The sequence below is a fragment of the Rhinolophus ferrumequinum genome, chromosome 6 (genome assembly GCF_004115265.2).
Source record: "Rhinolophus ferrumequinum isolate MPI-CBG mRhiFer1 chromosome 6, mRhiFer1_v1.p, whole genome shotgun sequence".
In the NCBI taxonomy this organism is placed as follows: Eukaryota; Metazoa; Chordata; class Mammalia; order Chiroptera; family Rhinolophidae; genus Rhinolophus; species Rhinolophus ferrumequinum.
Genome location: NC_046289.1, coordinates 27,625,838 through 27,653,586, shown reverse-complemented (window position 1 = coordinate 27,653,586; position 27,749 = coordinate 27,625,838). Strand labels below are relative to the sequence as shown.

Below are 27,749 nucleotides of genomic sequence, written 5' to 3'. Positions count from 1 at the left end.
TTCTTCACCAGTCATAAAACGTGAGACCTGGGAAGGCCTGAGGAAGCATCCAGTGAGAATACATGCCTACCAGGAGGAGCCAGGCAAGCAATAAAAGAGGGAAGCAGGCTAAGCAAAGGATGGAGAGTGACATTTTAGGCATTAAAATTTCTAATTTAAAAAAAGGCATGCAAATGTTAAGAATCAAAGTGGTTGCCTGGAAGGGAGGGCAGGGATATGGAGTTGACTAGATGAGCATGAGGGAACTTTCTGGGGTGATGGAAATGTCTGCATCTTGCTTTGGGTGGTGGTCACTCGGTGTATACATTCATCAGATAAACTTCATCAGATAAAAACTTAAGATCTGTGCATTTTATCATATATTAATTATACCTCATTTTTTTTTTTTACTTGGGAAAGTTCATCTTAAGTCTATCTATAGACTTAAGATAGACTTGGCTCTAGCTACCCATCTGCAAATTCTGTTACAATTGGACTTCTTTATCTAACATACGAGGAATCAGAGACTGAAGGGGAAAGTGGTTTTCCCAAGGGCGTGGTGAACCCTGAGATGGCCAGCGGCTCCTCAGCCTGGGAAGGACGACTGCAGCGTGGTCTAGCCCGCAGCCTCTTCCTGCGCAAACTCACTTCCTTGCCTTTGGAGCGATGCCGGCAGGCAGCGTCGCGAAAACAGCCTTCCCGCGGGACGCCCCCAGGGGCCCGACAGACGTCTGCCAGGGCCTGAAAGTGAGACTGTCACCTAGAACCAACGAGAGGAGCGGAAGTGGATGGAGCGCCGGGCCCCAGCAAGCACCGGCCAGACGCGCAGATAAATCACAGACTCCAACAGCACTGACTGTTCGGGTTTGGCACTGAATGCCAAATGCCCACGCAGACAGCCAAGTTCGGGGAAAAGAAATCTGATGCCCGCGAGGCGGCGGCAGTGCAAAATGAAACCCACCTGAGGGGGCGGGGAGGGGAGGGAGAGGCTGCGGGCCCGGATAGAGCCTCCTCTCGGGCGGGCGCTTCCAACACTTACCTTAGTCTCACCTGGCCACCGCCCTGTTCGAGGAGATAACAACATTTCGCTTTACAGGAGAGAAAACCAAAGCTCACCGCAACTTCACGGAGCTACGTAAGGACTGAGTTGGGATTCCAAGCTCGGTTGTCTGACCCCAAACCCTTGCTCCTTGCTCTCTCCCCCCCAGAGGCAAGTAGGGCTCTGCAGGGGTAACTCCAAGCCCATCATAAGCAGACGTGTCCCCAGTTCCGATGTAGGCGCTGCACGCGAGAGACAACCCGGGAGAGAGATGAGCGCGAGAAGTGGGGGTGGGTAAGTGCTATGGCCGCATCCCGGACCGATAGCGACCCGCCGGGACCTTCCGGACGCACAGAGCCCGGCCTTCCAGCCGGCGCCCGCACTGATTGGCGCTCGCGGCTGGCCTCCAGCTGGCTCACCTGCCCCACCCAGCCAATCCGGGCCACCAGAATTGGGGCCGTCGCAGGGAGGGGTGGCGGAATCCTGCCGGCTGGATGCTGAGCCGCCCTCCCCGCCGAGTCCCCGCCGGGCCCACCCCAATCCCGAACCCTAGCCGCAGGCTGCGCGCCCCGCGCCCCGTCGGCGCCGCGCTCCGGGCCCGCGCGCTTTAATGCAGCAGCTCCGCATTCCGCCGCTCCACGTCTCCGCTGCCTGGGACGCTCCTCGACGGCGCCCGCAGCCGCCTGCAGCGCGCCCGCCCTCGCCCGGAGCCCAGCGTCCTTGCCGGTCCGGGGAGTGGGTGGGCCAGGCCGGAGGCTGCCCTGCTGTGGCAGGATGTTCATGCCCAAGTCCAACTCGGTGTCGCCCTCGCCGTCCCTGGAGCAGGCTGACTCGGACGCGCTGGACATCAGCACCAAAGTGCAGCTCTACGGGGTGCTGTGGAAGCGGCCCTTCGGGCGGCCGTCGGCCAAGTGGTCCCGGCGGTGAGTGCGCCTCCCGCGCCGGGTGAGGACCGTCTGGGGAGGGAGCCCAGGGCCTACGAAGACCTTCCCATCCCCTTCCTTACAGTCCTGCCTCTGCCTTCCTTTGTGATCTTGGCCTCGCCCCATTTCACTCTACTCTGACTCACCCAGGAAGCTGTGAATCCCAGCCTGGGCTGGGGTCATCTGCCTGAGGGCTGGTGGAGCTGGGATGGGACCACCGGCCTGGGGGTGGTGATGAATTCTCTGTGGAATGGACCTAAGTCCGGGTGGGGAGATTGGGTGTTGGCTGAAGAGATCGTGGCCATGGTAGGAGCCCAGCTGGGTCAGGTTGGGCTAGACTCTGTCCTGAAGGGAGAGAAGCTACATCTCCAGCCAACGTTTTCCTCCTGGGACCCTCACTGCCAATTCTGTCATCTTCACAACACCCCTCCCCCAGGGCTCGCGGAGCGGGCTCAGAGGGGGGGCACGGGAGTCCTACCCCCACCCTTCTGCCTATCCCCAATCAGTGCACCCTGAGGGAGTATCTGAAAGGCTCAGGCCAGGGGAGTGAGGAAGGACCAGGAAGGGTCTGCGCCCAGCCCAGCCGGGGTGGAGTCCATGTTGGCAACCCTTTCAACTGGCCCTTGAATTTTATTATTATTATTTTTTAATCTATGCAGAGGAAAAAGATTCTCCAGTGCTTCAGGCAGAGAAGCTGGAACTGAAAGGAGGGACTAAACTGGGGTGGAGACAAAAGCAGAGGCTGAGGTGGGTGGGCGGTAGATTGCTCCTGCCTGATGAATTGATCCATTGGAAAGGGTAACGGGGAGGAGCAGAGCAGCCCCGAACCCGCGTCTTTCAGCACCAGTTTCCTGGTCCCCAACTCAGAGGCCACTCCCCAGATATCAGCCACTTTCCACTTAAAAATAGGCAGGAAGGTATCGCAGGAAGGGGGAGCTCAAAGCCCTGAGCCTGCAGGAAACTCCCAATGCTGGACTCAAGAGCAGTGGACAGTTTCCGCCTTCAAGCCAATCTCTGTTGGAAAATTTGCCCCTGGAATGACCTATAGAACTTAGACCCTGATCTGGCCCCTGCCTGGAGGTGTGACCCTGCCAAGAAACGAGGAGTGTGTCCACAAGCCCCTTCCCATCCCACACTATGAGCTGGTCCCTGAGAAGGGGGCTTCAGATGTTCCCATGGCCACAGATCAGCAGCCCGTGTGGTACGTCTCGGTTCTGATGTTCTATTTTGGTGAATAATATTTCTACAGGACGACAGTACAAATGAAGTTGTGGATAGTGTTTCACATTTTACAGAGCGGGTTTCACACATGTACTTTTGTTAGCCCTGCCACGTTTCTCTCTGGGATTCAATGGGATATAGATTCCTTGAGTTCCTCCAACATTAAGCTTATCTCTGGTCCCCTAAACGGAGGCCTGGGGCAGCATGGAGAGCATCTTGCGAGGGGGCTTTTAGGGTGGTGCTGTCTGAGCTACAGTTCCCGAGGGCCAGGAGCAGCCTTGTCTCTACCAGGGCACTTGAGTAGGGGTGGGAAGGGCTTGTAGGTTCAAATACTCTTAGCACAACGCACCCTATCCTTCTCTCTTCTGCCTCAGCTACTCCAGGCAGGCAACACTCCTCCATTGGGCCTAGCTGCTGTCCTTGGTGTTACCTCTGGGTCTTGTCATCCAAGACTTCTGCTGGGCATTTTCAACTGATTGGTAGTAAATGCTAGGAGCCTATGACTGCCACCCTCCCCGCCCCACCCCCAGGTATGTCCCTAAGCCCCTTTAACCCACAGTTGTGGGGACCCGGCCCCTGCATCCAGAATTGATTCCAGGGCTGGCAGGTGTCAGGGACAAAGGCTCCCAGCCAAAAGCACAGTAGTGGAGCCAAGGAGGGCTTGGAAAGCTGTAGCACCCCCCGCCCCAAGAATCTCCCTTAGTAGCCTCACAGCCATTCAAAAGCCCATCCAATCTAAGAATTATGGAGCTGTCACTGTGCAAAGACTCTCCCTCCTCTGGGACTCAGGAAAGAACTAACATCCCACCTACTCACTCTGGCCTCTGGCTATGTTCACACTTGTAGAAATACCCCCCCACCCCCCCCACACACACAATTTAGCCTTGGGTCAGCAACAGAGCCAGCCAGAGAGGGTCTAGGGGTGGGAAAGGCATGATGCTAAGCTTAGTCCCCTCTCACTTCCCAGCAGAGCCCCCTGGGCCCCAATTCCCCATTTGTGAAATGGACTCTGGACCTCAGCTGATTAGCAGCCACAAAAAGGCTTGCGGAGGGCGCAGCTCAGCCCCGCTACCACAGAGCCATGCCATTAGGGCGATCAATGCCCTCGTTGGGCCGCAGAGGGGAGGGGGCCTGGAAAGGCTCCTGCGTTGCATAAATAACAAATGGGCAGGATGGAACCGGCTGTGGCCAGCTGGGTTCCATAAAACCTTTTCCGCTCAGGGTCTGTCTCAGGCCATGTGCCTCCAACCCCTCCCAGCGCTGGGAAGGTGCCCTTGAGCTAAAGGGTCTGCTCTTTTTCCATGGGCGACAAGAGAAAGAAATCAAAAACATTTCTTCACAGAGATAAGAGAATCCGGGAGACATTCTCCCAGAATCTCTAAATCTTACCCTCTAGACAAGGGAGGGTAACTTTGATGACTGTCCTCCCTGTAGCCTGTGGCCGGTGGAGGCACGGGTGCTATTGGCAGAGACCTCAGCAGCTCAGAGACAAGGAGGAAAGGAGTGGAGCATCTCGGCCTCAGCCAGTGTCAGTCCCTTGGTGGGGCTGGTAGTGGGCAGGTGAACTCTCCCAGGGTTTAAAGTGGGGTCCCCAGCATTCTACTCCCTCCCCCAAATCCCTTCTGGAAACGCCAGCATTCTATTCCCCGGCATTCTACTCCCAAGGCCAGAGCCCCTGACGAGAAGGGCCCAGCCAAGTTCTTCCTGCAGCAGGGTTGTCTGCTTCCCGAGGTATAAGGTGGCCAGTAAGCCCTGCGCCCAGCCCAGCAACGGTTCCCTCTTATGGAACGTCGGTGGGTCCCTGCCTCAGGGAGCTGACTCACGGTGTTCACTAAGTGCCAGGGGAAGCGTGGAGCTGGTGGCTCCAACCCACACATACCCATTCTCAGTGTCCAAGGGGCTTGGGGACAAGGGAGGCGGGTCCTAGTCTAGAAGATTATGGCTGAGGAAGGAGGGGCAGCCAGGCTGCATGTTTCTCCTTCCTACGAAATGTAACCCATGGGCACTTCCCGTGTCCACCAGGTTCTCACTGCCCTCTTGAGAGTGAGAAGAATTTGGCCCAAGGTCTAATCCCACATCCCGAGGAAGTCTAAAACCTGCACCGGGGTGTCTGCTAATCCCCAAGAGACTCTCAACGAGTTTCCTTGTTTATGGATCCATTCCCCATCCCCTGTAGGCAGTCCTTATTGTGCTGTCAGACGAGGAGCTCAGCTCATTCCTCCCTCTCCCCCCACCCTTCCCCATATAGATGCACAGACTCTCACACAAGGTGTTAGTGAGTCTAGTAGTCTATGCTGAAGGAAGGCTTGGCAAGGAGGCGTTTACATCACACAAGTGCAAACACTTGATTGAGTGTCAGCTCCCGGTTTCTCATGCCTTCCAGTCACCCACCTTGCCACCACCGGAGAGGGGCTTGTTCACCACTGTCTCTTGACACTGTAGGACCCAGACTCTGGCATCGTCCCTGGATCCACTCTCTTCTGCACTCTCCTCTCCCCCCCTGCTCCCCACTTCCCCCAGGGTTTCCCCCAACTCCAAATTCCTCTCACTATGATGCAAGGCCCTTTCTAGCCCCTACTCCCCAATGTGGCTTCTGTATCTCCAAACATTAAGGCAGAGGGGGTGGGCCTTGTTGAACAGGTCCCACCCAATTTAGAAGGTACCTGTGGGTCCAAGTAGCATTTTCTCTCACTTCTAGCTGGGTCAGTTGTGAGGCCAGTGTTGACCTTCAAGCTCTGGATGAGACTTTGTTGCATTCAGAGCATTGAGGAGGGGAGCAAAGCTTAGGAAAATCCCTGCTGGGACCCCAGCTTGTGTTGAATGGCACCTGTGTCGGCCCTATCACCTAAGCTAGAGTCCTGGCCTTTGTATATCATCCCAGACTCTGCTCTCCCGACCCTTATCTCATTATTCAATAAGCCCTGCTGACTTTTGTCAGCAATGAGCAGTAATTTTTATCACCAGTAACTCTAATGTGCCCCTTTGCCTGTTGTGGAGCCCTCAAAGCCACCCTCCCCATGTTTAAAACTACAGTTTGACCTCACAAGTGCCCTGTCTGAAACCCACTGGCAGCTCCCCTCAACTTCAGGAAGCCCAGCCTTCTCACCCTGCCCTGCTCTGGTCCCCGCTTCTCGCTTTGACTTTAACTCATCCCAACTCTCCTTCCCCCCACACCACCTGCCCACTCCTTTTGCACATATCTGCCAGTAATACCAGACATATTTTGATAACCTTGAACACATGGTTCTTTGTATATGCTGTTCCCTCTGTCTGGAAGGCAATCTCCTCTTCCCCTTCCTCCCGGATTCCTAAGATACTCCTATTCGTTCTTCAAAACCCTGCTCAGTTGTCACCTCCTCTCAGAGAACTCTCATGGCCAGACACCTAAACAATTCATTCCACCCTGGTCTGCACTCCTCCTGTATCTCATGCAAACTTACAGCGTCACAGGGTACCCTTGTGCTTTACAATGTTGCAGTAAACATTTATAATGATCCCAGCTCCCCACTTACCAGCTGTGTGATCTGGGGCATATTACTTAACTTCTCTGTGCTCATTACCTCACCTAGCTTCTGTGAGGCGTGAATGAGTTAACACATAATGATGTTACGAGAACAGGGCCGGGCACAAAAGAAAAGCTTGATAAACATTAGTTACTTTTTAAATTATTGATTTCTAGACTCTTTCCCACATTTGACTATAAGCTCCTTGAGGGCAGGGAGTCATCAAGCCCCAGGCCCAGCATGGTAACTGGCTGTACCGGGTGATTAGTTAATGCTGTCTGACTTGAGCTAACCAGGAGCTTGTAGTTATGACGACTCCAAGTAATGAGGACAGCACAGCAAGTGAGAACATGGGCTTTGCCCTCAGACAGAGCTAAGTTCCGAGTTTGCCACTTACTAGTCGCTTAATCTCTCTGTGCCTCAGTTTCCTCACCACTGAAATAGAAAAACAAGTATCTCCATCTCTTAGAGTTATTGTAAGAAATAAGATAACGTGTTTTTTAAAACACTTAGCAAAGGGTGTGTCTTGGCACCTAGTAAATGCTCCTTAATCTAGAAGTAAAAATACTATTTTTAAGACTAGAGAGAGGAGACAGCCCGGGTTGACACAGACCCCTTATCTCCCACACACTCTCCAGGCTTCACACAGCCCAGGGGGTGGACAAGGAAGGTCCTAAAGCTTCACCCAGGACTGGAGTCGGGCCTGGATAGAAACGTGGGCTTCAGACAGGAGGGAGAGGCTGTGGGGACAGAGCCAGGAGAGCAGTTTCCAGGCTCTCGGCCTCACGTGGAAAGGTGCTGGCTCAGGTAGTAAATGGCCATCAACTGTGATTGGATGGCCATTAGCTGTAACCAGTGAGCCACTGGCCACTAATATAACTGCTGTGGCTACGCTAGCAGAAAAATGGGACTAGCAAGAAGGTGGTGGTTGGCAAGCGCAGAGTGCAGTTCGCACAGCGGAGTGCAGTTAGCAAGGGGTTGGTTGGTTGGCAGAGAAGCGGATGGCAGGTTGCGGATTGTGTGGCTCCTGCTTCCTGTGTCTCCAACCCAGCCGCCAGCGAGACTATAGTGGTACGAACCCCCTATCTATGGCTCCGTGGGTGTTCCTTTTTGGCCTCACCATGTCCTGCGCTCTTATGTGGAGAGCGGGAGCAGAGACCCTGCAGGCCGCCCCACGTGACAGAGGCAGATGCAGGAAAGCGCTGTGTATTTGGGGGACAGGTAGTTGTCCAGCTGGGCTGAAGCCAAGAACTCCTGCTGGTCAGAGCCTTGTGAGCACAAATGAGAAAGAAGGTCAGGTGAGGCTACAGCAGACACTGAGCCTAATAATAATAATAGTCCTAATAAAAGTAAACATTTATGGAGTATTTACAATGTGTCACACAATGTTCTAAGTCTTTATATGAACAAACTCATTTCATTATCCACACAATCCTAAGAGAGATAGGTACTATTATTATCCTCAGGTTGTACTGAGGGCGCAGAGGCCTAGAGAGATCAGGTGACTTGCCCTGCCTACCCTGTACGTAAGCGGCAGAGCTCTGACCCTTAACTACCCCAGCCTCGATCCCTGCTGCCTCTGGCCCACCTATTTCCTGCCCACGTGCTGGCATGAGTGAGGAGGCAGCTCCTTAAGCAGAGTGGTGTGGGGAGTAGGAGCAGGGACCGTTGTCCATGGGTTCCAATCCCAGTTCCACCTCTGTCCTGGCTGTGTGACCTTGTACACATCACTCGTACGCCTCAGTTTTCTCACCTGTAGAATGGGAACAAAAAAACCTTACCTTCCAAGAGGGTTACATGGATCAAATACTCTGATACTTGTAGAGCACTTAGCACGGGAGTCAGCACACCTCAATGAAGGGTGCCTATCTCCAACCCTTGTATAGCCAGCTCAACTGTACAGGGCCCGGAAGGAGGTGCCAGTTATTTGTTGAATCAATGAACGAATCTTCACAGCAGCCCCAAAAGACAGATATTTGCACTCCCATTTGATAGAGGAGCATGGAAAGGGCAGCTCAGCCAGGCTGGGAGCTTGCCTGCGGCTGTGGCTGGAAGGATGGGCATCACTGGACTCCAGAGTCTCTGTTCTGTCCCTGCCCATGTATCCTGTGGTCATCTGCCTGCCACCCCCATCCCCAACTCCTTGGCACAGTGCTTTGCCCTGAGTGGGGAGGGGGCTCCAGAAGTGTCAGGAAGGCTGAGCTTAGGCTCCCATAACAAAATACCATAGATGGTAAACACCTGTTAAACTGTTCAATTAAGCAACAGAAATTTATTTTCTCATTGTACTGGAGGCTGGAGGTCTAAGGTCAGGGTTCTGGTAAGGAGCCTCTTCCTAGCTATCGGATGTCTGCCTTCTCACTGTACCCTCATATGGCCTCTTTTTATAAGGCCATCGTTCTATCAGACCAGAAGGTAGACGGGGGTTAGGTGCTGGAGGGCCCAGAAGGTCCCTGCCGTGCTACGGAGAGTGGTGTTCACATGATCTTTCTCCACTGGGGGCAGAAAGGGGATAGAATCGACATTAGCAGGATGTTACTTCTGGGGTCCACAGCTCCCTTTCGGCGTCTGGCTGGGCCAAGTGGATCGATGCAAAGAGAAAACATGGGTGGGTATGAGATGTACACCAAGGGACAAAGTGAGCTTCCGTTTCCGGGAGGAGGAGAGAAGGCAGCTGTCAGCAGTCCCCGGGACTCTCCCCACGGCAGCTATGGCTTCAGGAAGGACCACACAGTTGGTGGAACCTGCAGAGATTCGCTGACTTCATCTTGCCCACCAGCAACTTTTCAAGCCCCTCACAAGAGGTGTGCTGGTAAATGGTTAACAACGGGCTCTCTTGGGGTGGCGTCAGGTGGGACAGTGTATAACTACTCCCACCATGACTGATATCAAGCTACCAACACAATGTCACTGGACTCAGAGCTGAGGAGAGAGTCGCACTGTTGGCTACCGTGAGCCCATCGGAGCCGGCTCCAGCAAACCCCTGCTTCCAGCGGCCCCGTCCCATCACAACAGCCGCATGAGCAGGGGCCCGGGGAGGAAGGAGCCAGCCACGCTGGGGGTCCTGGAGCTTTCGGGCTGTGAGGCCCCATGGCGTCGTCTTATCCCAGTCAGCTCCAGGCATTAGTCCTGTAAGGGTCACAACGTGGGCCCAAGTGCTCCACATGTGGGCAGCAAGGTCCCCAACAGTCATGAAGCAGCAGGATCCAAAGTTAGACCTGAGTCCAGAAGGAGGCGGTCGAGCAGTCTGAGACCTCAAGGAGTGCAAGTGTCACATGCAGACCCCAGGCCCGGCCTCGCCAGCCTGGTATCCACGTTCTGTTCCATCGCCAGCCTTCACGATCACTCGTCACAAGACCCATCTTGGAATCTTGTGTTGTTCTCCCCTCCTTCCGCCCCTCCTGGGGTAGACTCTAAGGGACTGGAGGTCCCTGAGGGGAAGGACCACAGACACCCACCTGTGCTGAGAGCATCAGCTAAGGGGAGATGGAGGAGCCAGGCCTGGAGGCCGCTTGTGAGCCCAATGGAGCCAGGCTCGGCTGCCTGTGGCAGTGGGCGCTGGCCAGCTGAGGCCTTTGCCCAGATGTGGAGCATGAGTTGGTGAGGACGAGTCTGAGCTGCTGTCCCCTTGGGCTCCCTACGTGAGTGCAGGGCCCCCAAGGATGTTCTTGTTGTCTTGAGAAACCTCATCCTTTTCTCCTGGTTTTCCCTCTTTCCCCACCACCCACTACAGGTTTTTCATCATCAAAGAGAGCTTTCTTCTTTACTACTCTGAGAATGAAAAAAAGAGCTTTGAAACCAATAAATACTTCAATATACATCCTAAGGTGAGGGGACCTCTCCCCAGGGCCACAGTGTGGGGGGGGACTCTGGGGACAACAGAAGAGGGTATCCTGTGAGGATAAAGTACTATCCCTTTTCTTGCTCTGGTCTACAAAGAGTCTGGAGAGCAAGTCCTGGGGCACAGGACTCGCTGCCCCTCCTGGGCAGAGCCCCCACCCTCCTACGACCCAGAGTCTGACTGGCCCTTCCTGTCCCCTTGGGGAGAGTTCTGGTCTGGCTCCCAACCTGGGGCCCTCAGCGGGACCTGGCTATGGCTGAGGGCTCCCAGAGGCCTAGAGTGACCTGAGATGGGTGGGGTGGGGGCTGCCTGTTTCTGTTCTTTCTCAGGGCGTCATCCCTCTGGGGGGCTGCCTGGTGGAGGCCAAGGAGGAGCCCAGCATGCCCTACGCCATGAAAATCTCCCACCAGGACTTCCATGTGAGTGCAGCTGTCCCCTCAGCCTGGGCTCAGCAAGCGTACAGCAGCTTCCCTGGGAGCCCCCAGGTCCCTGGGGCAACCCCTTCAGCGGCCTGGCCATAAGGGTGCCAGTGCCACTGGGATGTGGGGTGGGAGAGCAGAGCTGGGCCTGGAGAGGCCTGGGGACGGCTCCGGGTCCTCAGAGCGGCCTTTTATCAGGTGCACCGTGGCCCCTCTTCCTGGCAGGGGAACATCTTGCTGGCAGCGGAGTCTGAGTTTGAGCAGGCGCAGTGGCTTGAGATGCTGCAGGAGTCGGGGAAGGTGTAAGTACTCCCGGCAGGAGGGGGCAGGCTGATGTCCAGAAAGGGAAGCGGTGTGGGCTGGGCTGACCCTGATCTCTCTCTCTCTCTCTGCTGGGATCCCGGTGAGCTCTGAGGAGCCCAGGAGAGGGCAGGGGAGGGAGGACAGTGTCTGAACCTTTTTGAGGACAGGGTGTGGGAGCTGGACAGGGTGGGCGAGAGGAGATAGGCCATGTTTATAGCGTCCATGAGGGGTCTTCAGTGAGCTTTGAGCAAAATGAGCTTTGCTGGTCTAGAATCACAGGTGGCAGATGTGGACACCATTTGTCTGCAACTGTCGCGAGTGAATCCAGTGTCACTAGTACGATTTGGCTGCCTCCCGACCCCCATCTCACCTCCCCAGGCCCATCATTAATCTTAGCACAGACCATCGCTCTACAAATCAGAGTCCCGATCACAGAAACCTCCAGCCCAACAAATAACACTGAATGTGAGGCCTGTGCCAGGCCTCATGCCGGGGGGTGGGCATTCAGTGGTGTAGAAAGCAGCCAGGAAGCAATCTCTTCTTTGCTCCAAAAGTGCTGTTGTCCCACTTTGCAGCCTGGGCCGGTCTCTAGGGATTGTAACTGATCAATGCTGGTGGCATGCCCAGAGCCAGGGGTGCCAGTGAATGCGAGCTGGGATCCTGGAGAGAAGGACTAGACAGGTACAAAACATGTACTTTCTCCTCTACCCTTCTCTTTTCACGATTTTGTGCTTCTTCCTCTTCTCTCCTCTGTCCATCTGCCCTCCCTCTGTAGGACTTGGAGGAACGCCCAGCTGGGAGAAGCCATGATCAAAAGCCTGGAGGCCCAGGGGCTGCAGTTGGCCAAGGAGAAACAGGAGTATTTAGGTTGGCTGCAGGGATGGGCTGGAAGCTGAGATCCCCTGATGGTAGCACTTCAGGGCCAGGGGCTTGTTGGAGGACTGAGGTGGGGTGGGGAGGGGGTGTCTTGGGTGGAGCTTAGCAGTCCATGAAGAGCCAGATACCAGCTTGGAATCTGGAGGGCCTTATGGTGTAATAAATATTCTTTTGGCCAGCATGACAGGAGGCAGGAGAGCCCGGCGGTTAGGAGCTTTGACACTTACCTATTAGCTGTATGTTTTTTAAGGCAGCATAGCCTCTCTAAGCTTCAGTTTCCTCATCCTTAAAATGGAGACAAAAATAGCTTTTGGAGGTGGTGTGGGATTGGGGGAAGTGAGAACGCCTGTGAGCACTTGTATCAGGCGTGCCATAAGGACTCCGTAAATGGAGTTGATGTTATCCTGCCCTGGGCCCCCAGATCCTGGGCTTGCCCCCAACTACCACCCCCTTCAGCTCCCTTTAAATCTGACCACAAGTTTGCAGGACACTGGCTCTGATTAACTGGTTAACATGCTGTTTGGGGAAGAAGAATGTGCATCTGGAGTTTGGTCCTTTGCCTGGGACCCTCTGTCCTGCACCCTCCTTAGACACTTGGGGCCCCAACATTGGTTCCCCTCTACCTGCACCAGACACCCCTACTCCCACAGGACCTGCCCTCCTCCGCTGAGGCTAACGGCACCCTTGGGGGGTACACAGACACACTTGAGCTTCCAAGGATGAGGCCGTTCTTGCCTTGTGAATGCACAAAGCAGAGACAGTGACAGGAAAGGAGGGTAGCAACTCAGGCCGCAGGGCGGCTTCCATCCCAGGGGCTGCCCCCACCCTCGGGCCGGGGCACAGCAGGGCTGACCTCATCCTGGGGGACTTTAGGGGTGACAGAGGTGGATGGCACCACCCCCTCGGGACCGGATCTGGAGTGAGCTTTTTGTGAGAGTGTGTGTGTGTGTTCCCTTTGGCAGACAAACTGATGGAAGAAACGGAAGAGCTCTGCCTGCAGAGGGAGCAGAGAGAGGTAGGCTGACACTGAGGCCAGCGGAGCTGCTGCCCTTCCCCACCACCTCCCTCCCAGGGGGCCCCTGAACAGCCGAGGTGTACGGGTTTGTTTCTGGCCTTAGGGAATCATGTGGGGGAGCGGGGCACCCAGAGAACTGGCTGGAAAATCTCATGGGCAGAGCAGGGAAGCCAATGAGGGGATAGTGATTGGGACTTACTGTAGCTTCTTGGCAAGAACTATATTTCCTCTTGCCAATCCCGGGGAGGAAACTAAAAAGGGCAGGCAAGCATCTTCTAGAGAAAGAACTATCCAGTCATTTTATAAGCTGTGTTGGTAGGTAATGATCTGCTTGCTGCTGGTGATACTCACATGAGGCTGGATGGCCTCTATTATTCATGGAGGGGTTTCTGGCACCAAAAGGGTGATCAGGTTGGATGATCTCAGCAGTTTCTTCATTTTCTAAATGTCTGTAGGTAATACAAATACCAAGGGAGCCAGCATTGGCCTGAGGCAGACTGCAGAGTAAAGGAAACTCTTGCCTCATTTGAGGGTAGGGAGTTGCTGAAGTCCACTTCATTTGGAATCTCCATGTAGCATTGGGCCTTGCTTATTCATTCCCTCCCTTAAAGGGCAGAAAAGGGCAGTGGTTAGTGGTGTGGCCTTTGGAGCCAGGCTGCCTCTGTTTGTGCTGGGCCTTCACCATTTCTAGCTGTGTGACCTTGGGCAAGTTACCTAACCTCTCTGAGCATCAATATTCTCACATGAAGAGGGGGGATAGTAATTTAACCCATCTTATTAAGGGTATTGTGAGGATTAAATGAAATGTTACATATAGCAGTGCTTGGCACGTAGTACATGTTAAGGAATCTGTGTTTGTTAGTATTACAATCATGTTGTTATTACGGGCCCATCCTGCACATGAACTGCGAGGCCTGAAGCTGCAGAGAGGAGCCCACTGAGGGGGGACCCTTCTCTTTGCCCAGCTGCTTTTCCTCGTCTTCTCCCCAGCAAATCACTGAGCTGGGGCCATCAGCCTTGGCTCAGTGCCTGCCTTTCGACCTGACTCTTGCTAATTCCTTTCCTTCCAAGCAGCCCTTCCCTGGGCTCTGCAACAGGCCCTACAGTTATGTAGTACCCTACATAACAGGCCCCGTCGTACCCCAGACATTCCCAGGGTCTGGCACAGCAGCTGGTCCAACTTGAGCACTTCAGATATTTGTGGAATGACTCAATGAAGGAACACTTTTGATCCTTGTAATTTTACATTACATCTTGATTTTAATCCAGTATGACAAATCCACCCTCATTTTTCTTCTTCCAAAATTTTATCAGACATTCCTGCCCATTTATTCTTCTAGCTGAATTTCAGCATCATCTTGTAAACTAAGAACAACAATAAAAAAAAATAAAACTGAAAAACCAAAACATGTTGAGGATTTGTGTTAGGATTGTGTGGATTTGAGGTTTGGCATAGTGACAGCACAGAGCCCTCTACCATCCAGCAACATTCCAGCTTCGGTGTCTCCAGGCTCTCATTCGAGGTCCTACATTAGAGTTTTGGCATTTTTTTTATACAGTTCTGTACATTCTGGTGGGTTGTCAGCAACTTAAAGACAGGTAATTCAGGAAGTCAGGGGATGGGATAGAGTGACAGACACAGCCTGTGGCAGAGCGAGAGACAGGCTTATCCATCAGAGAGGCTAAATCTGGGGCAGCAGTCAGCCAAAGGAAAATTTAGACGCTCTATCTAGGTCTTTAGCCAGGAAATGAGGACAGCGGAGACCCACTGCACACAGGCCTTGCTTAAAGCCATAACATGTTGAAGGAGAGAAGCCTGTCAGCTGTGAACTCCCTGAGTTTATGGTACAAAATGTGAGAGATTCACTTGGGCACAGTGGGTTCCCGCGGTGAAGGCTGCTCTGGGCAGACAGGAGGGAGAGGACTGGCCCAGGCTCGCGTTCCTGAGTCAGCTGCTTGTTCCAGATCAGGAATAGAACTGAGTCATTCTGGTGAGGTTTTTCTTTCCTTAACTTGCTCATCCATATAATGGGTCTGGCTGTCCCCTGCACCTTTCCCATCTCCACTCCAGTCATGGAGATTGTCTGAATGTGCCTTGGGCCACTTAGAAAGGCATTTGGGGAAATGGCCCAGTGATGAGGTAAAGCTTCTCTGGTCTCTTAAAAGGCAGCCTGGTGTAAAGGAAGACTCAGAGTCTGCCACCAGGAGACCCAGGTTAGAGTGTTTATCACTGACTGTGTTGCCTTGGACAAGTTAACCTCCCCCGAGCTTGTTTCTCTCTCTGTGATGCTCTGCTAAGTGTGGTAGTTGTGCTCGCCTAGCTCCTGGGGGCAGAGGAACGCAATAAAATAGGATGCAGGGGAGTGCTTTGTGGACTTGGCAAGACTCATGCAGATGTGCACTCTGTGGTGGTGCAGCCCTGACATGCTCCATGTGGCAGAAAGGGCCTGGGACTCTGGGGCACCAGAAGACCATGCCCTTCCTTGGGCACAGGTCCCTCAAGTATCCCCGGCTCCCTCATCTTATTCATACCCCGGAGGAGGGCAGCCTGCCTACCTTTCCTTTTGGCTGAGCTGTAAGAGCTCAGCCTTGCATGTGGGTGGGTACAGGGGAAATCAGAAATGCCCAGGGCCAGTCGGTCAGGGTTCTTGCCACCTAGGATGCTCCCGGTCAGAACACAGACTCTTGGAGTAGGAAAGAAGATCTTACTTCAAGGTGACGCTCTTTGCTGACCTCCCTGATGGGTGTTGATTCTGAATTTGTGATGAGCAACTCACTACGTCGGGAGGTAACCTTTGCATTATTGCTCCACTATTTGAAAGCTCTTCCTTTGATTGAGCTGGAATTGGCCTTCTGGTGACTTCTTTCCAACCCTACACTGCAACTTCAATCAGGTTCAAGAGTCAGAAGGACTATGGTGAAGAAAAGCTTTAGCTGAAGCAGGTCTTGACTGACCCCAGTCTGTGGCAGGGTCGCTACAAACATTCCTACCATCCTGGGCTGCAGGAACTGGAGGTTATAGCTGCTCCAAGTTTACAGGTTGTAGGTTCCACTCGAATCAGCGTTCTCAGGCTACACCTGGACATCATCTTTATTTAAGAATCAAGCAGGTGAAATGAAAGGTGGAAAAGAAGTGAGAAACCAGGAAGGACATTGTCTTTCTTTTTCCTCTTTTATACACAACCTTTTACTAATGGTAGAAATCGTGCTCCTTGCACAAAACTTGGAAAACACGCTTTATCCTTAATCCTACAATTGACAGAAAGCTACTGTTAACTTTTTGGCATTTTTCTTTTGGTCTTTTGAAAATATACATTATTCTTATATATATTTTAAACATAAAAGGATCATATCAGATACTCAGTTTTATAGCTTGCATTTTCATCACACCTTTTGTTGTACCTTCATTAACATTGTACCTTCAGCAATGTTTCGTGTCATTCAACATTCTTTGAAAACATCAGTTTTAGTGACCATGTACTGTTTTGTCATATGCGATGTTTCATTTAACTAATCTTCTATTCTTGGACACGTAGGATGTTTTCACTATCATAAGTTATGCCACAGTGAACATCCTTGTACATAAATCCTGGTTTACTTTCTAATTATTTCTTTAGGATACATTCTTAGAGGTAGAATCACTGAGTTAAAACACAAGAACTTTTAAGATTCCTGATGCATATTGCCAAATTGCTTTCCAGAAAATTTACACTCCCACCAGCAGCATACGGCCATTTCCACGGCATTTTAATCATTTACTTTCTCCATTTTCAATTGCAAAAAAATGTCCCAGTGTAATAGTAAGTACAGGGAAATATTTGCAAGTTGGAGTGTTGGAGAAAGAAGCTCTCCAGGAAGAAGTCAAGGTTGTGGGATGGCGTCCTCCAGCTAGATCATAGGTGATCTGTTCTGAAGCAGCAGAAGCCAGGTGCTCTTCAAATTTTTCAGGTCTAAGCTCAGGGATGCTTGTAGCCTATAACTGCCCCAGTCCCCTGAACAGCCCTGCCACAGCAGGCAGAGGTCATCAGAGAGAGGAAATAAGGCGAGTTTTTTTCATCTGAGGGCACAGAGAGGTTTATCATCATTAGCAATACCATCAGCTACTGAGAATGTATTAAAATAGAGGTTTTCAAACTTTTTAAAACTCTGAACTTTTCTTCCATTAAAAAGGGGAGGGTCTATAAGAATAAAATTTTAATTATATTTGTACTATATCTATATATGTTTATGTCTACTGCAATAACATGCAACCCCAAAATGTTAGTGGCTTTGAATGGCAAACATCTATTTGTCACTCAGCTACATGGGTCAGCTGGAGCTCTGCTCCACATCTCCTCTCAGGGATCCAGGCTAATGGAACCTGCATCATTTGCAGCAATACTGGCTGTCATAGCAGGGAAAAGGGAAAAGGCATCTGCCTGGAAGTGACACACCTCTGCTCACATTCTGTTTGCCTTAGCCAGTCCCATGGCTCCCCCCCTCCTCCCAGCTTTTGCAGGTGTACTGTGGCCATGCAGTATGCCGGTGGGGCATCATTTTGCCCCTTGTGATGACCATTAGTGAGTCACATCAAAAGTGCCAAAATGATCAGAAGGGAAAAAAAAGAGCAAATTTGGGTTAAGCTGAGAGAGGGAGGGCATAGGGTTTGGAATCAGACTCTTCCCTTTCCTTCAGTTTTTTTTTTTCCTTCTCTTAGCTCCTCAAAGCCAATGGCAACTTCTCCCTTCAGGCAGCCACTCTCCATGGCAGGGTTTTCATGATCCTTGAGAGAAAAGCCCCCGGGTGAAAATGAGAATGTAATTTGGAGCTAGAAGATAAGAAGGTGGATCTAGAAATAATATCCTCCCACAGTGTAAAATGTGGAAGAACAAAGCAGTCATCACAAAAATGCTTCTAGCCAAGCTTCACTTGAAGTGCACCCCCAACACCACTTGCTATTGAACCCCAGGAAAACAGGACCCCTGGAGGGCACACGCTGGCTGGGAAAACCCTTGAGCTTGTTGGCATTCCTGAAGGGACGGGTTGGCCCCCTGGGCCAGCCTGTACTGGGCTCTCTGGCTCTCCTGTTCTCTTGGGACTGAGTATAGGGGAAGCTGCAGCCACCTGCATGCTCATTGCTTCCCAGATGTCTTGAGAAAAACAGTCCTTATTCTTTGACTTTTGAGCTGGGAATGGCTTTTCTTTGTCACTTCTAACAGATTCTATCACTCCAGGGATCTTTAATGGACATATACACTCACCACCTTACCCACCAGGGCTTGAGGGCCAGCCACCATGCCTTAGGATGTGAGTGACATCTAGAATTACCACATCCAGTTGCAGGAAATGATGCGGGGATCACTTCTAAACCCTGCCTTCAGCTGGCTAAGTGTGTTTGAAGTGAGCCCAGCTCTTCACAGACTTCGGTTGTGTTGCGACTGTGTGTCATTGAGGGGGCCAGAGCTCTTCGGGACTTGATTTCAGATCTGGTCCAGTGTACGCCGCAGACTGTGGGGCTGACTCCAGAGGGTCCCCCAGGTTAGAGTAGGGGTTCCCTTTGCTGCCCATGACTCTTTTCTGTCTGATTCTCTGCAGGAGCTCGAGCGCCTTAATCAGGTGTTGGAGGCTGAGAAGCAGCAGTTTGAGGAGGTGGTGCAGGAGCTGAGAATGGAGCAGGAGCAGATCAAGAGGTCGTGGTGGTGCCCGGGAAGGGAGAGGGAGGAAGGTGCACCTGGGTTAGGGCACAGAAAAGCCATGTTCCCGGTCAGGCCTGAACAGGCCTCCGCCCAGGGGATCCTCACTTGATGACGTGGTTGGTCTATCTTCCCAATGCTCCAGGCCTTGGGGGTGTGCCCAGAACAGTTGTAGACCCCACACAAATGGGCCACTTCTCTCCACTGGGGCATGAGGCATAGGCTGGTACAGCCAGGCATCACCCCCAAGCAACAAGCCCTCTTGCCTCCATGTCAAACCCTCCTTACCCAGGGCAGACAGGACCGAGCAGGTCTGGAGGTGCCATTAGCCAAGACCCCCAACATTTCCTGTCTTTCCTGTACAGTCCCTTCATATTGTGGCTAATAGTGTCCCTTGGGATCCTTGGTCCTGTGTATGGTTTAGAAACCGTACAACAGTTCAACATTATAAACACTTAACAGAATTAGAATCTCCTGAAGGTAGGGTCCAGAAATCTATATTTTTAAAAAGCTTCCCAGGTCGCTCTGATGCAGCCTGTGCAGGACTTTGGCGGCTCCTGCTCTGGGTACTGTTACTGGCGGTATGGACGTCGTCGTCATCACCGGTATCAGCAGCATCATAACTATTGATGATCAGGGATAGCCCAGGAAGACTTTCCTTGCAACAACCTTATAAAGGACGTCATTAGACATGTATTTTAGAGAGAGAATCTCAGAAGATCTTATCAAGTAAATACCAAGCGCCTGCTCACTTCCAGAATTGTGCCAGACATTGGAATAGAAAATAAGTCCTCTGCCTTGAGGAACTGGGTGGGAAAACCAGACTCACACCTAGGAAACATCAACACAACAATATGTGACCAGGTGTGAGGAGGCAGGGGCAGACTCCCTGTGTTACAGAAATTAAGATATACGCTTGATCCTTGTGGGCTTGAACAGAGGTTAGATTGAGCTGAGCCTTGAAGGATAGGTAGGATTTGGAAAATTTGGGCAGGAGGAGGGGCAGACACTGGCCAAGCAGGTGTAAAGAAAGGCCTGAAGTGGCCCAAGCTTGTTAAGAAAGCAGCAAGGAGTTTGTCACCCCACAGAAAGTCCTCAGTCATGTCCCATGTCAGAGTGAGTGTGGGTTCTAGCGGGGCTGTCCAGGGAAGGCACGGTGAGGCCAGGACCTCTTTGTTCCCCCAGTGTTTCTCTCTGCCTGGGGGGCAGCCCTGTGTTTATCTGTACTGACAGATGCACAAGTACCTGGAGCAAGTGACTTCAATCCCACTTGGCTGGGATCTCCTTTCAGCCCTGGCCCCTACAGCTGCTGTCAGGGTGTAGCCACGCAGAGGGGCCTGGTCTTCCAAGGACTGCTCTGAGCCGTACTGGGAGGTGAAGCAGAAACTATTCTGTGTCCGAAGGGAACTGAGAGGGTGAGAGGGTTGGGCACTGCCATACCTGTACCTTCTGTCTCTGCAGGGAGCTGGAACTGACTGCAAGATGCCTCAAGGGTGTGGAACAAGAGAAAAAGGAGCTGCGGCACCTCACGGAGTCCTTGCAGCAGACACTGGAGGTGAGGGGCCACTGGTGGGATGGTTGACTGGGAGGCAGGCGGATTAGTTGTGTCACATGATACTGTTTTTTCCAACGGTGTTTCCCAGAGGGTTATCTGCAAGGGGAATGGGTACTAAGAAGCACTGATCTACGGGCCTCTTCTCTAGACCACTGAGAACTCCAGCTGACATATGAGGCCCAAAGCAAGACCCAGAAGGGCAAATTCAGGTCTGCCTTTGCTATGACCGTGACCTCAGGAAATCCACCTTCTTCAGTGCTTATATTTTTATACCAGATGGAGGATTGATTAAGGCGGGTGGCTGGGCCACCCACCACTTCCTTCCTGTGGCTCATTCATTTAGCTGCTCCAAGGTGAAAACTGAGCACGAAGGGAAATCAACTGCCAGGTCACCTCCATTTGATACCACAGAAACTGTGACGGGGAGGAGGAGGTGGCATGTGTCAAGGACAAAGTGCCAACTCTTCAGCATGGCATGTCAATGCGTAGTCTGGCCCCAGCCTCTCCTCCCCTGCTGCCCACTCTCCCTCTGCTTCTCCCCTGCACCCCACACAGACACCCCAACCCCCAGTCCAAACCACTGAGGTCATGTGCCCCGAAGAAGCCAGACTCTCATCCTCCACCCCTTTGCCCATACTGTTCACTCTACACAGTATGTCCTTTTACTTCTTCTCTGCCGGAGAACTCTTTCATCCTTTTCTAAGACTCAGCCCAGACATCACCTTCGTCAAGCTTTCCTGACTCTTTGAGGCAGGAATTTGCTCTGAGCTGTGAGCTCCCACAGCACTTTGTACATCTGTTATGGCACTTAATGTACTAGGTTGTGTTTTCCAAACCATGACCTTCACGAGACTGTCTTAAAGTCTCTCCAAGGCCAGCACCGAGAGTGAGCCTGGCATGTCGTGGGGACCGTAATGTTTACTGAATTCATGAACTGCCTGGAAGACTGCAAGGGTTTCTATTCTCCCTGAACTGGGGCTTTATTTGTGGTGCCTTTATTTTTCTCCATTTCACATCATGGGAGGTGGTTCCCATGGATAGTTTCAACTCCAGAATTTCTGTGTAGTGCAAGATCCCAGTTTGATAAGAGGGGAGAATTGAAATCTGCTCTGGGGCTGGTCCTGTTGGGCATTTTTCCCATGAGCCCAACACAATACCTCACTTGCCTCTGGAGTAATAAGGACCTCAGAAGGTCATGGTGCCCTTGGGTCTTGGGCCCTGGTTTTAGGTTTTAACCTCCACTGGAAACCATATTGGGCTCTTCCTTGACTCCCTCGATAGAGGGATAACCTTGCCTTGTTGTGAGGAAGGAAATCTTGGATGGCTCTTTACTTCAAGGGAAGAATGAAGACATTTCAGGTGTCCCTCATAGAGGACTGAGAGAGGAGGGCATCATTGCCTGGAATTGGAAGGCATGTGAGGGCAGCCATGGTGAGGATCCTAAACTAGGCTCTTTCTCTTCCTTCTCTCCCTTCTTTCCCTCCCTCCATGCCAGGAACTCTCCATAGAGAAGAAGAAAACCCTGGAAATGCTGGAGGAGAATGAGAACCAACTGCAGACACTGGCCAATCAGAGTGAACAGCCCTCTCCCAGTGGGGGTCTCCATAGCAACCTAAGGCAGATTGAGGAGAAGATGCAGCAGCTCTTGGAGGAGAAGCTCCTGGCCGAGAAGCGGTGAGGAGCCTGAGAGTCCATGATTGGCATTGAGGATTGGTAACTTCCCTTCAACTGGACACTTGGACTCTTGGGATCTAGTTGGCATTGACCAGATAGGTCACTCACTGCCTTTTGCCTAGGACTCAGTTTCCTCACCAGGCAAATGGAAAGAAAACGTTCACTATCCAGAGCTGACTGGATCATTATCTCTTGCAATGGTGTGAACTGCACAGACAGTCATTTTGTCCATATCACAATGGTTTGTGGCCGGCTGGCTAGGTCTTCTTAGCCCCTTTTCACAGAGGAAACTGAGCCTTAGAGAAGTTATAGAGGTCACAGAACCAGCAAGACCTGGACCCAGGACTTGGGTCTTCTGACTCTAAGGCTAGGGCTCCCCTCACTATCGCACCCCTCTTATCACCTGGGTGGCAGAGCCCAGAAGGTTCTGGGGCTCCTGAAGCCTGAGTCTCAGGGTTTCTCCAGCCAGGTCTGTACGAGGGGCTGCCCTCCCACTGGAAACCCTGTTTGGTGAGTGAGCTCTGACTGAGTGCCTCTTCCACCCTGGGCAGAATGAAGGAGAATGAAGAGCGCTCGCGGGCCCTGGAAGAGGAGCGTGAGTTCTACTCCAGCCAGTCCCAGGCACTACAGAACTCGCTTCAGGAGCTGACAGCACAGAAGCAGCAGGCTGAGCAGGAGCTCAAGGTGCATCTCCTCACCTGGAGGCTTCCCTCACTTCCTTGCACTTTATTGGGCAGCTACCTGAATTATCTCTGCCAATCTGACCAGCCAGCTGCAGGCAATGGAGCCACCCTGACGGGAAGCCGTGGGCCTGCCACTTCTGTGGGACATCATGGCTGGGTGTGGGGCAGAGTTCAGGCCATCTGGTTGAGGCAGGAAGTGGTAACTTCCATCCACATCCAGAGGCGAGACAGCCTACTTGAGCCACAGGTGATCAGGGAAGGTTTCCAGGGGAGATGGCAGCGGCTCCCCAAGGGCCCACTTCTCTCTCCCTCCCTCTTCCCTCAGGCTGAGGTGAAGGTCCGCATGGACCTGGAGAGGCGTCTGCGGGAGGCAGAGGGGGCCTTGCGGAGCCTGGAACAAGGGCTCAACTCCAAGGTGCGGAACAAGGAGAAGGAGGAGAGGATGCGAGCTGACGTGAGCCATTTGAAAAGTAAGCCTTGCCCTCCAGTGCCGAGTCCCTCAGCCGTGGAGCTCAGCCCCAGCTGGAGTCCAGGCTTCGTGGGGTCTGGAACAGGACCTAGAACCCCACACAAGGCCTTACGTGCATTAGATGTTCATAGATATCGATGGAGTTTCTTCTCCAGACTTCCGCCTGCAGAAGCGGCATCTCCTTGGTGCTGCTTCCTTTTGGCTGTTGGATCTTGGGTTGGGGGTAGGGGAGAAAGCCTGCAGTTCTGACCCCTCCAGCAGGCGGCTCTGGTCTCCCAAGGGATGGGGTCAACGTGTTTCTCACGCAAGCCCACGAGGATTCTTGGGAGGGGCGGAGCGAGGCGGGGCAGGGGCAGGGCCGAGAGAGGGACGCCGTTGAACTGCGGCCGCAGGGTTCTTCGAGGAGTGCATCCGGAATGCCGAGCTGGAGGCCAAGATGCCGGTCATCATGAAGAACTCCGTGTACATCCACAAGGCGGCCACTCGCCGCATTAAGAGCTGCCGCTTCCACCGGCGTCGGTCCAGCACCTCCTGGAATGACAGTGAGTGTCGCTGTCTGAGTACCCAGTGGGCTGTCGGTGACAAGGCAGGAAGAGGGCAGAGTGGGAAGTGGGAGGTGGGAAGGGCAGGCCCAGCTCTGAGGTCGGACAGTGCGGCCTTGAACCAGCGCCACCAGCGTTAGGGCTTCTCCCGGGAAGGAGCTGGGAGAAGCTCAACAGCAGGTAGGATGGTGAGTGAGGAAGGTGGGGACTGGGGACAGGGCCAAGCCTTGATAGAGGGAGGGCTGTTCACGGGCCCGCTGGGCCACCATGTCCCCAGTGAAGCCGTCCCAGTCCTTCATGACCTCCCAGCTGGAAGCCAACAACATGGAGGAGCTGAAGGAGGTGGCCAAGCGGCTGAGCCGAGACCAGCGCTTCCGGGAATCCATCTACCACATCATGGTGACTCAGCCTGGACCACCCTCCGTGCTTCCCCGCGGTGGAAAATGATGGGCTTTCCTTCCTGCCTCCCAAGTCTTTTGTGGGTCAGGCTGGGAAGGGACAGCAGGGGGAGGCTGGCTCTACCTGGCTTCTCTTAGGTCTCCTCTGGGCCAGAGCTCCACCTGGGTCCAGTCTCACCCTCAAAGAACAGGGACGCTACCTCCCTCACTCCCACCCCAGACCCTCCCCTTGGGTGTCTACACCAGGTCCATGCAGGCCCAAGCTGGCTGCCTCCTAGTTGTCATGGTGAGGCCCAGAGGGTGCCTGGTTGCATGTAGACACTATTTTTCGGTTGGGGAGTGGGGCGGGCCGGGACCACACACTTCTCTTGTGCCTGCTCTCCCTCTCTGTGACTGCCACCCTTACTGTCCTCGCGTGTGAAGGCCTCCCCTCCCCAGCTTGACACTTGCTTCCTCCAGGGGCTTCCTAACCCCCTGTTTGCTTCAGAGACTCATAGACATCACTCAGTCAAGGGCCCTCACTTTGACCACATTATGGGGTAGGGAAGAAGGGGACCTAGCACGGCAGCTCTGGGTTCACAGCACACCATACAGCCACTTCCACCTTTCCTGAGGTTGGGCCCTGGCTATGACACCACCTGCTTACTCCCCTCCTCCGGTGAGCTCACCCACCTGCAATCTCAGCACCCTATGAGGGTGATGTGACCCCACCGCCACCACCTATGTCCCTCCTGCATATGTACCTAGGGCCCTGGGCCCTGGCTGGGAGCTGGGACAGCAGCGATGCTGAGAGCTCTCCCAGAGGACGCATAACAAGTCAGGGAGTGGGACAAGATGGCCCTGGCTCCTGCCTTTTCTTCTGGTTGGGCAGGGAGGCGGCTCCCTCTGGCTACCATGACCTTGCCGGTCTGTGGGATCACAGATGTCTTCCAGCTGCCTGTGCTCCAGTCGCCTTGCTGCCTCCTCTCCCTGCAGAGGCTTTACCCAGTGAAGCAATGTGACCACGAACCCTGGAAGATGAGGGCCGGGGCCTGTAAAGTGGCCAGTAGTCATTTGTTGACTCTGTGTCATCAAGGGTGAAGCTGAAACATGTATCTGCAGCTTTTGTGGAAGACCACCACCCTCCATGGGGCTGAGGGCTGTGGGGTGTGTCTCTCACTCATAGACAGACAGTCTGTCCAGCTATTCTCCCTCTAGGTTCACCCTCCGAAGCTGCCTGGGTCTGTTGGTTTCTTAAGAAAGGGTGTCTAGTTGGGATCAGGGTACTCAGGGACACTGGTGGTATTAAAGGTGCTGATTTCTCTCTGCTGCTTGGAAAACAGTGAAGAGCCCAGTCTGAGAGATGGACAGATGGCTGCAGGGTAAGTCCCAGCAGAGGCGTAGGTCCCTGGGGATTTGCATGGGACTATTGTGGGTAGAGGAGTGTCGATGACTCAAAACTCATGCGTGTCCACTGCTAGACTGGCCACCAGGCTGGACTTCACTGCTCTGTGCTCAGACCTGCCTGGTAAAACTAATCTCCGCAGTCCCTCCTCAGTGATAGGTAGATTTTGATGGCTTCAGCGAGTCTCTTCAGGGTCTGGGTGAGGACGGGTGGAGGTGCTTCAGAATCAATGCATCTGGCAGGGATGAGTCTAAATGTAAACCTTTAAACATGTATTATAGAAACCTGCATAAACCTGGAAATCATTTATCTAACATGTATGTAGGATGGACTATGAAATGAGGGGGAAGATTTATAAAACCAAGATTACTGTTTTATTTTTTTGTTTCTTTGTTTTTAAAGAATTAGAGTAATAATGGTTTACTCTTGGAGAAAGATCTTTTGGAAATTTTCAAATGCATTTTTTTTCTGGGCAAGCTGTTAACCAGAAAGGAAAGTGTTTTCCATGCACATTCACTAATCCCTCGTTCCTTTTCTCCTGTTTTGCCCTGTACTTAACCATGCCGCAGGCAAGTCATAGGTATTTATTTATTAAAAACATTATGTACCTAGCACTGTAAATAGAAAAAGAGCAAATTCCCTATGTGAAAATATGTAAAGGTGGGAATTGCTTGATCTGGAAATATATTGATCTGATTTTTTTTTTTTTTAAGAAAAAAATCAAAACCCTTATTCCTTGGCCAATTAAATGTGTTTCCTGCAGTATGTGTGTGGTGTGGTCATTGCTAGACAGATGTTGCCCCTTGCAGGCCAAATGTGGAATTATAGGATTTCCTGCTTGTACTCTTAACAAGCACACAGGTTTCTCTACATATGAGGAAGTCCTCTCCACTGCTGAACCTCCTGGGAGTGGCTTCTTAATAATTAACTGAAAAATCTGTGTTCCCGCCCTGAGTCGCTGGCCATCTCATGTAACAAGGACTACCAGCGGGATTTTCTTCTGATTTGGGCATGGACCAAAGGGAGAGAGCAGACCGCACTGAGAGTAACCTCAGGGAGACAAAGTTTTAAACCGAGTTTAATGACCTTCTAGTTTCCTTATCCCCACCGGAAATTGACAGTTTTACTTGCTCTGATGAGGAGAGGTTTATGCTTTGGTTGCATAATCACATAGGAAGAGCAAGAACTGGTAATGACCGGATTCTCCTAGTTGGTTTGTTTCCTCTTGGGATGGATGATCTGTCATCAAGCTGGGACTGTCCTGGTTTGTGCTGTTTCCCGGCAGAATTATTAATGGCTTCCCCTTTTGCTATCATAAGCGACCCAGTTTGGATGATAGTTCTGGGGACATACTGGTTGTAATGCTTTTCCCCAATGATATGCTAATGGTGAAGAAGGAGATCTGTAACACCCTCAGGTTCTGACCACCACCCCCCTCTCCCCCCCAGCTCCCAGCCCCTGGGAAGGATCCACTGCCCGTTCTTGCCTCTGAAGGATGTAATTCTTAGTCCTCACCCATCCTGTTCTGCCAGCTCCACATGACCTGGCCAAACTATGTGTGCTCAGGTGCAATCCAAGTGAAATTTGGAGCCCATGATAAATCACGGAACAGAAACTTGCTCAAGTCTGAGGGTGTGTCAGATTTTGTCTAATCAGAAGCTACTTATTAAACCCACCAGACACGGGAGCTGCTCTGGAGCCCTCAGATAAAGGCCAGTAGCCCCTGGGAACCTTGTGCATCTGCAATGAGCCAGGATGAAGCTGCTCAGACCCCTAGGCCGCTGCAGGGTCTCTATAAGGGATCCCCAAAGTCAGAAACCCTGTGGCTTTCTGCGGTGTTCAGGGGCAGTTTAGGAAGCACTGTGAGTCTAAGAATCCTGTAGGTCGGGGTCAATCAGCTAAATCCCCTTGAGGTAAATTCTGTCTGCAGTTGTCACCAAATGCTTCTGTACGGTTGGCATTTTGTCCCTCTGGAGAAGACTGGGTGACGCAAGGAAGTCGGGGGGAGTCAAGGTTGCTCACAGGCTTAGACCCAGGTACTTGCAGAACCAGCTCCCGGAGCCTTTGGGGGCACGTGCACTCCTTGCACGCGGCCTTGCTTTCCCTAGAGGATCTGACACCTGCCTTGGAGGTGAGAGTCCTGCTGTGAACACTCAACCTGCCCTTTTCTATCCTGTGGCTGATGGGCCTTGAGGGTCACTGACCACAAGGAGAACCTTTCCTCTTGCAGAGCAGTGACCTTGTAGAAGTCCA

The 27,749-nt window shown here is 52.5% G+C and overlaps 1 protein-coding gene across 2 annotated transcripts; it reads left to right on the top strand.

The window, feature by feature from the left end:
• The first annotated feature begins 1,492 nt into the window (after window positions 1-1,492).
• Window positions 1,493-26,258, top strand: PLEKHD1 (pleckstrin homology and coiled-coil domain containing D1). Of its 2 annotated transcripts, none has more exons than XM_033107051.1 (13): window positions 1,493-1,941; window positions 10,399-10,492; window positions 10,836-10,925; window positions 11,124-11,227; window positions 12,004-12,095; window positions 13,067-13,119; window positions 18,694-18,788; window positions 20,253-20,346; window positions 21,842-22,020; window positions 22,572-22,704; window positions 23,029-23,173; window positions 23,565-23,714; window positions 23,992-26,258. In XM_033107051.1, exons 1-13 carry the CDS (start codon window positions 1,793-1,795, stop codon window positions 24,159-24,161), a joined length of 1,548 nt encoding a protein of 515 aa, XP_032962942.1. In that variant the 5' UTR covers window positions 1,493-1,792; the 3' UTR covers window positions 24,162-26,258. The 2 variants fall into 2 exon arrangements, with proteins under 2 accessions (XP_032962942.1, XP_032962943.1); XM_033107052.1 differs by having other exon boundaries at window positions 1,495-1,941; window positions 11,151-11,227.
• Window positions 26,259-27,749: the final 1,491 nt, after the last annotated feature.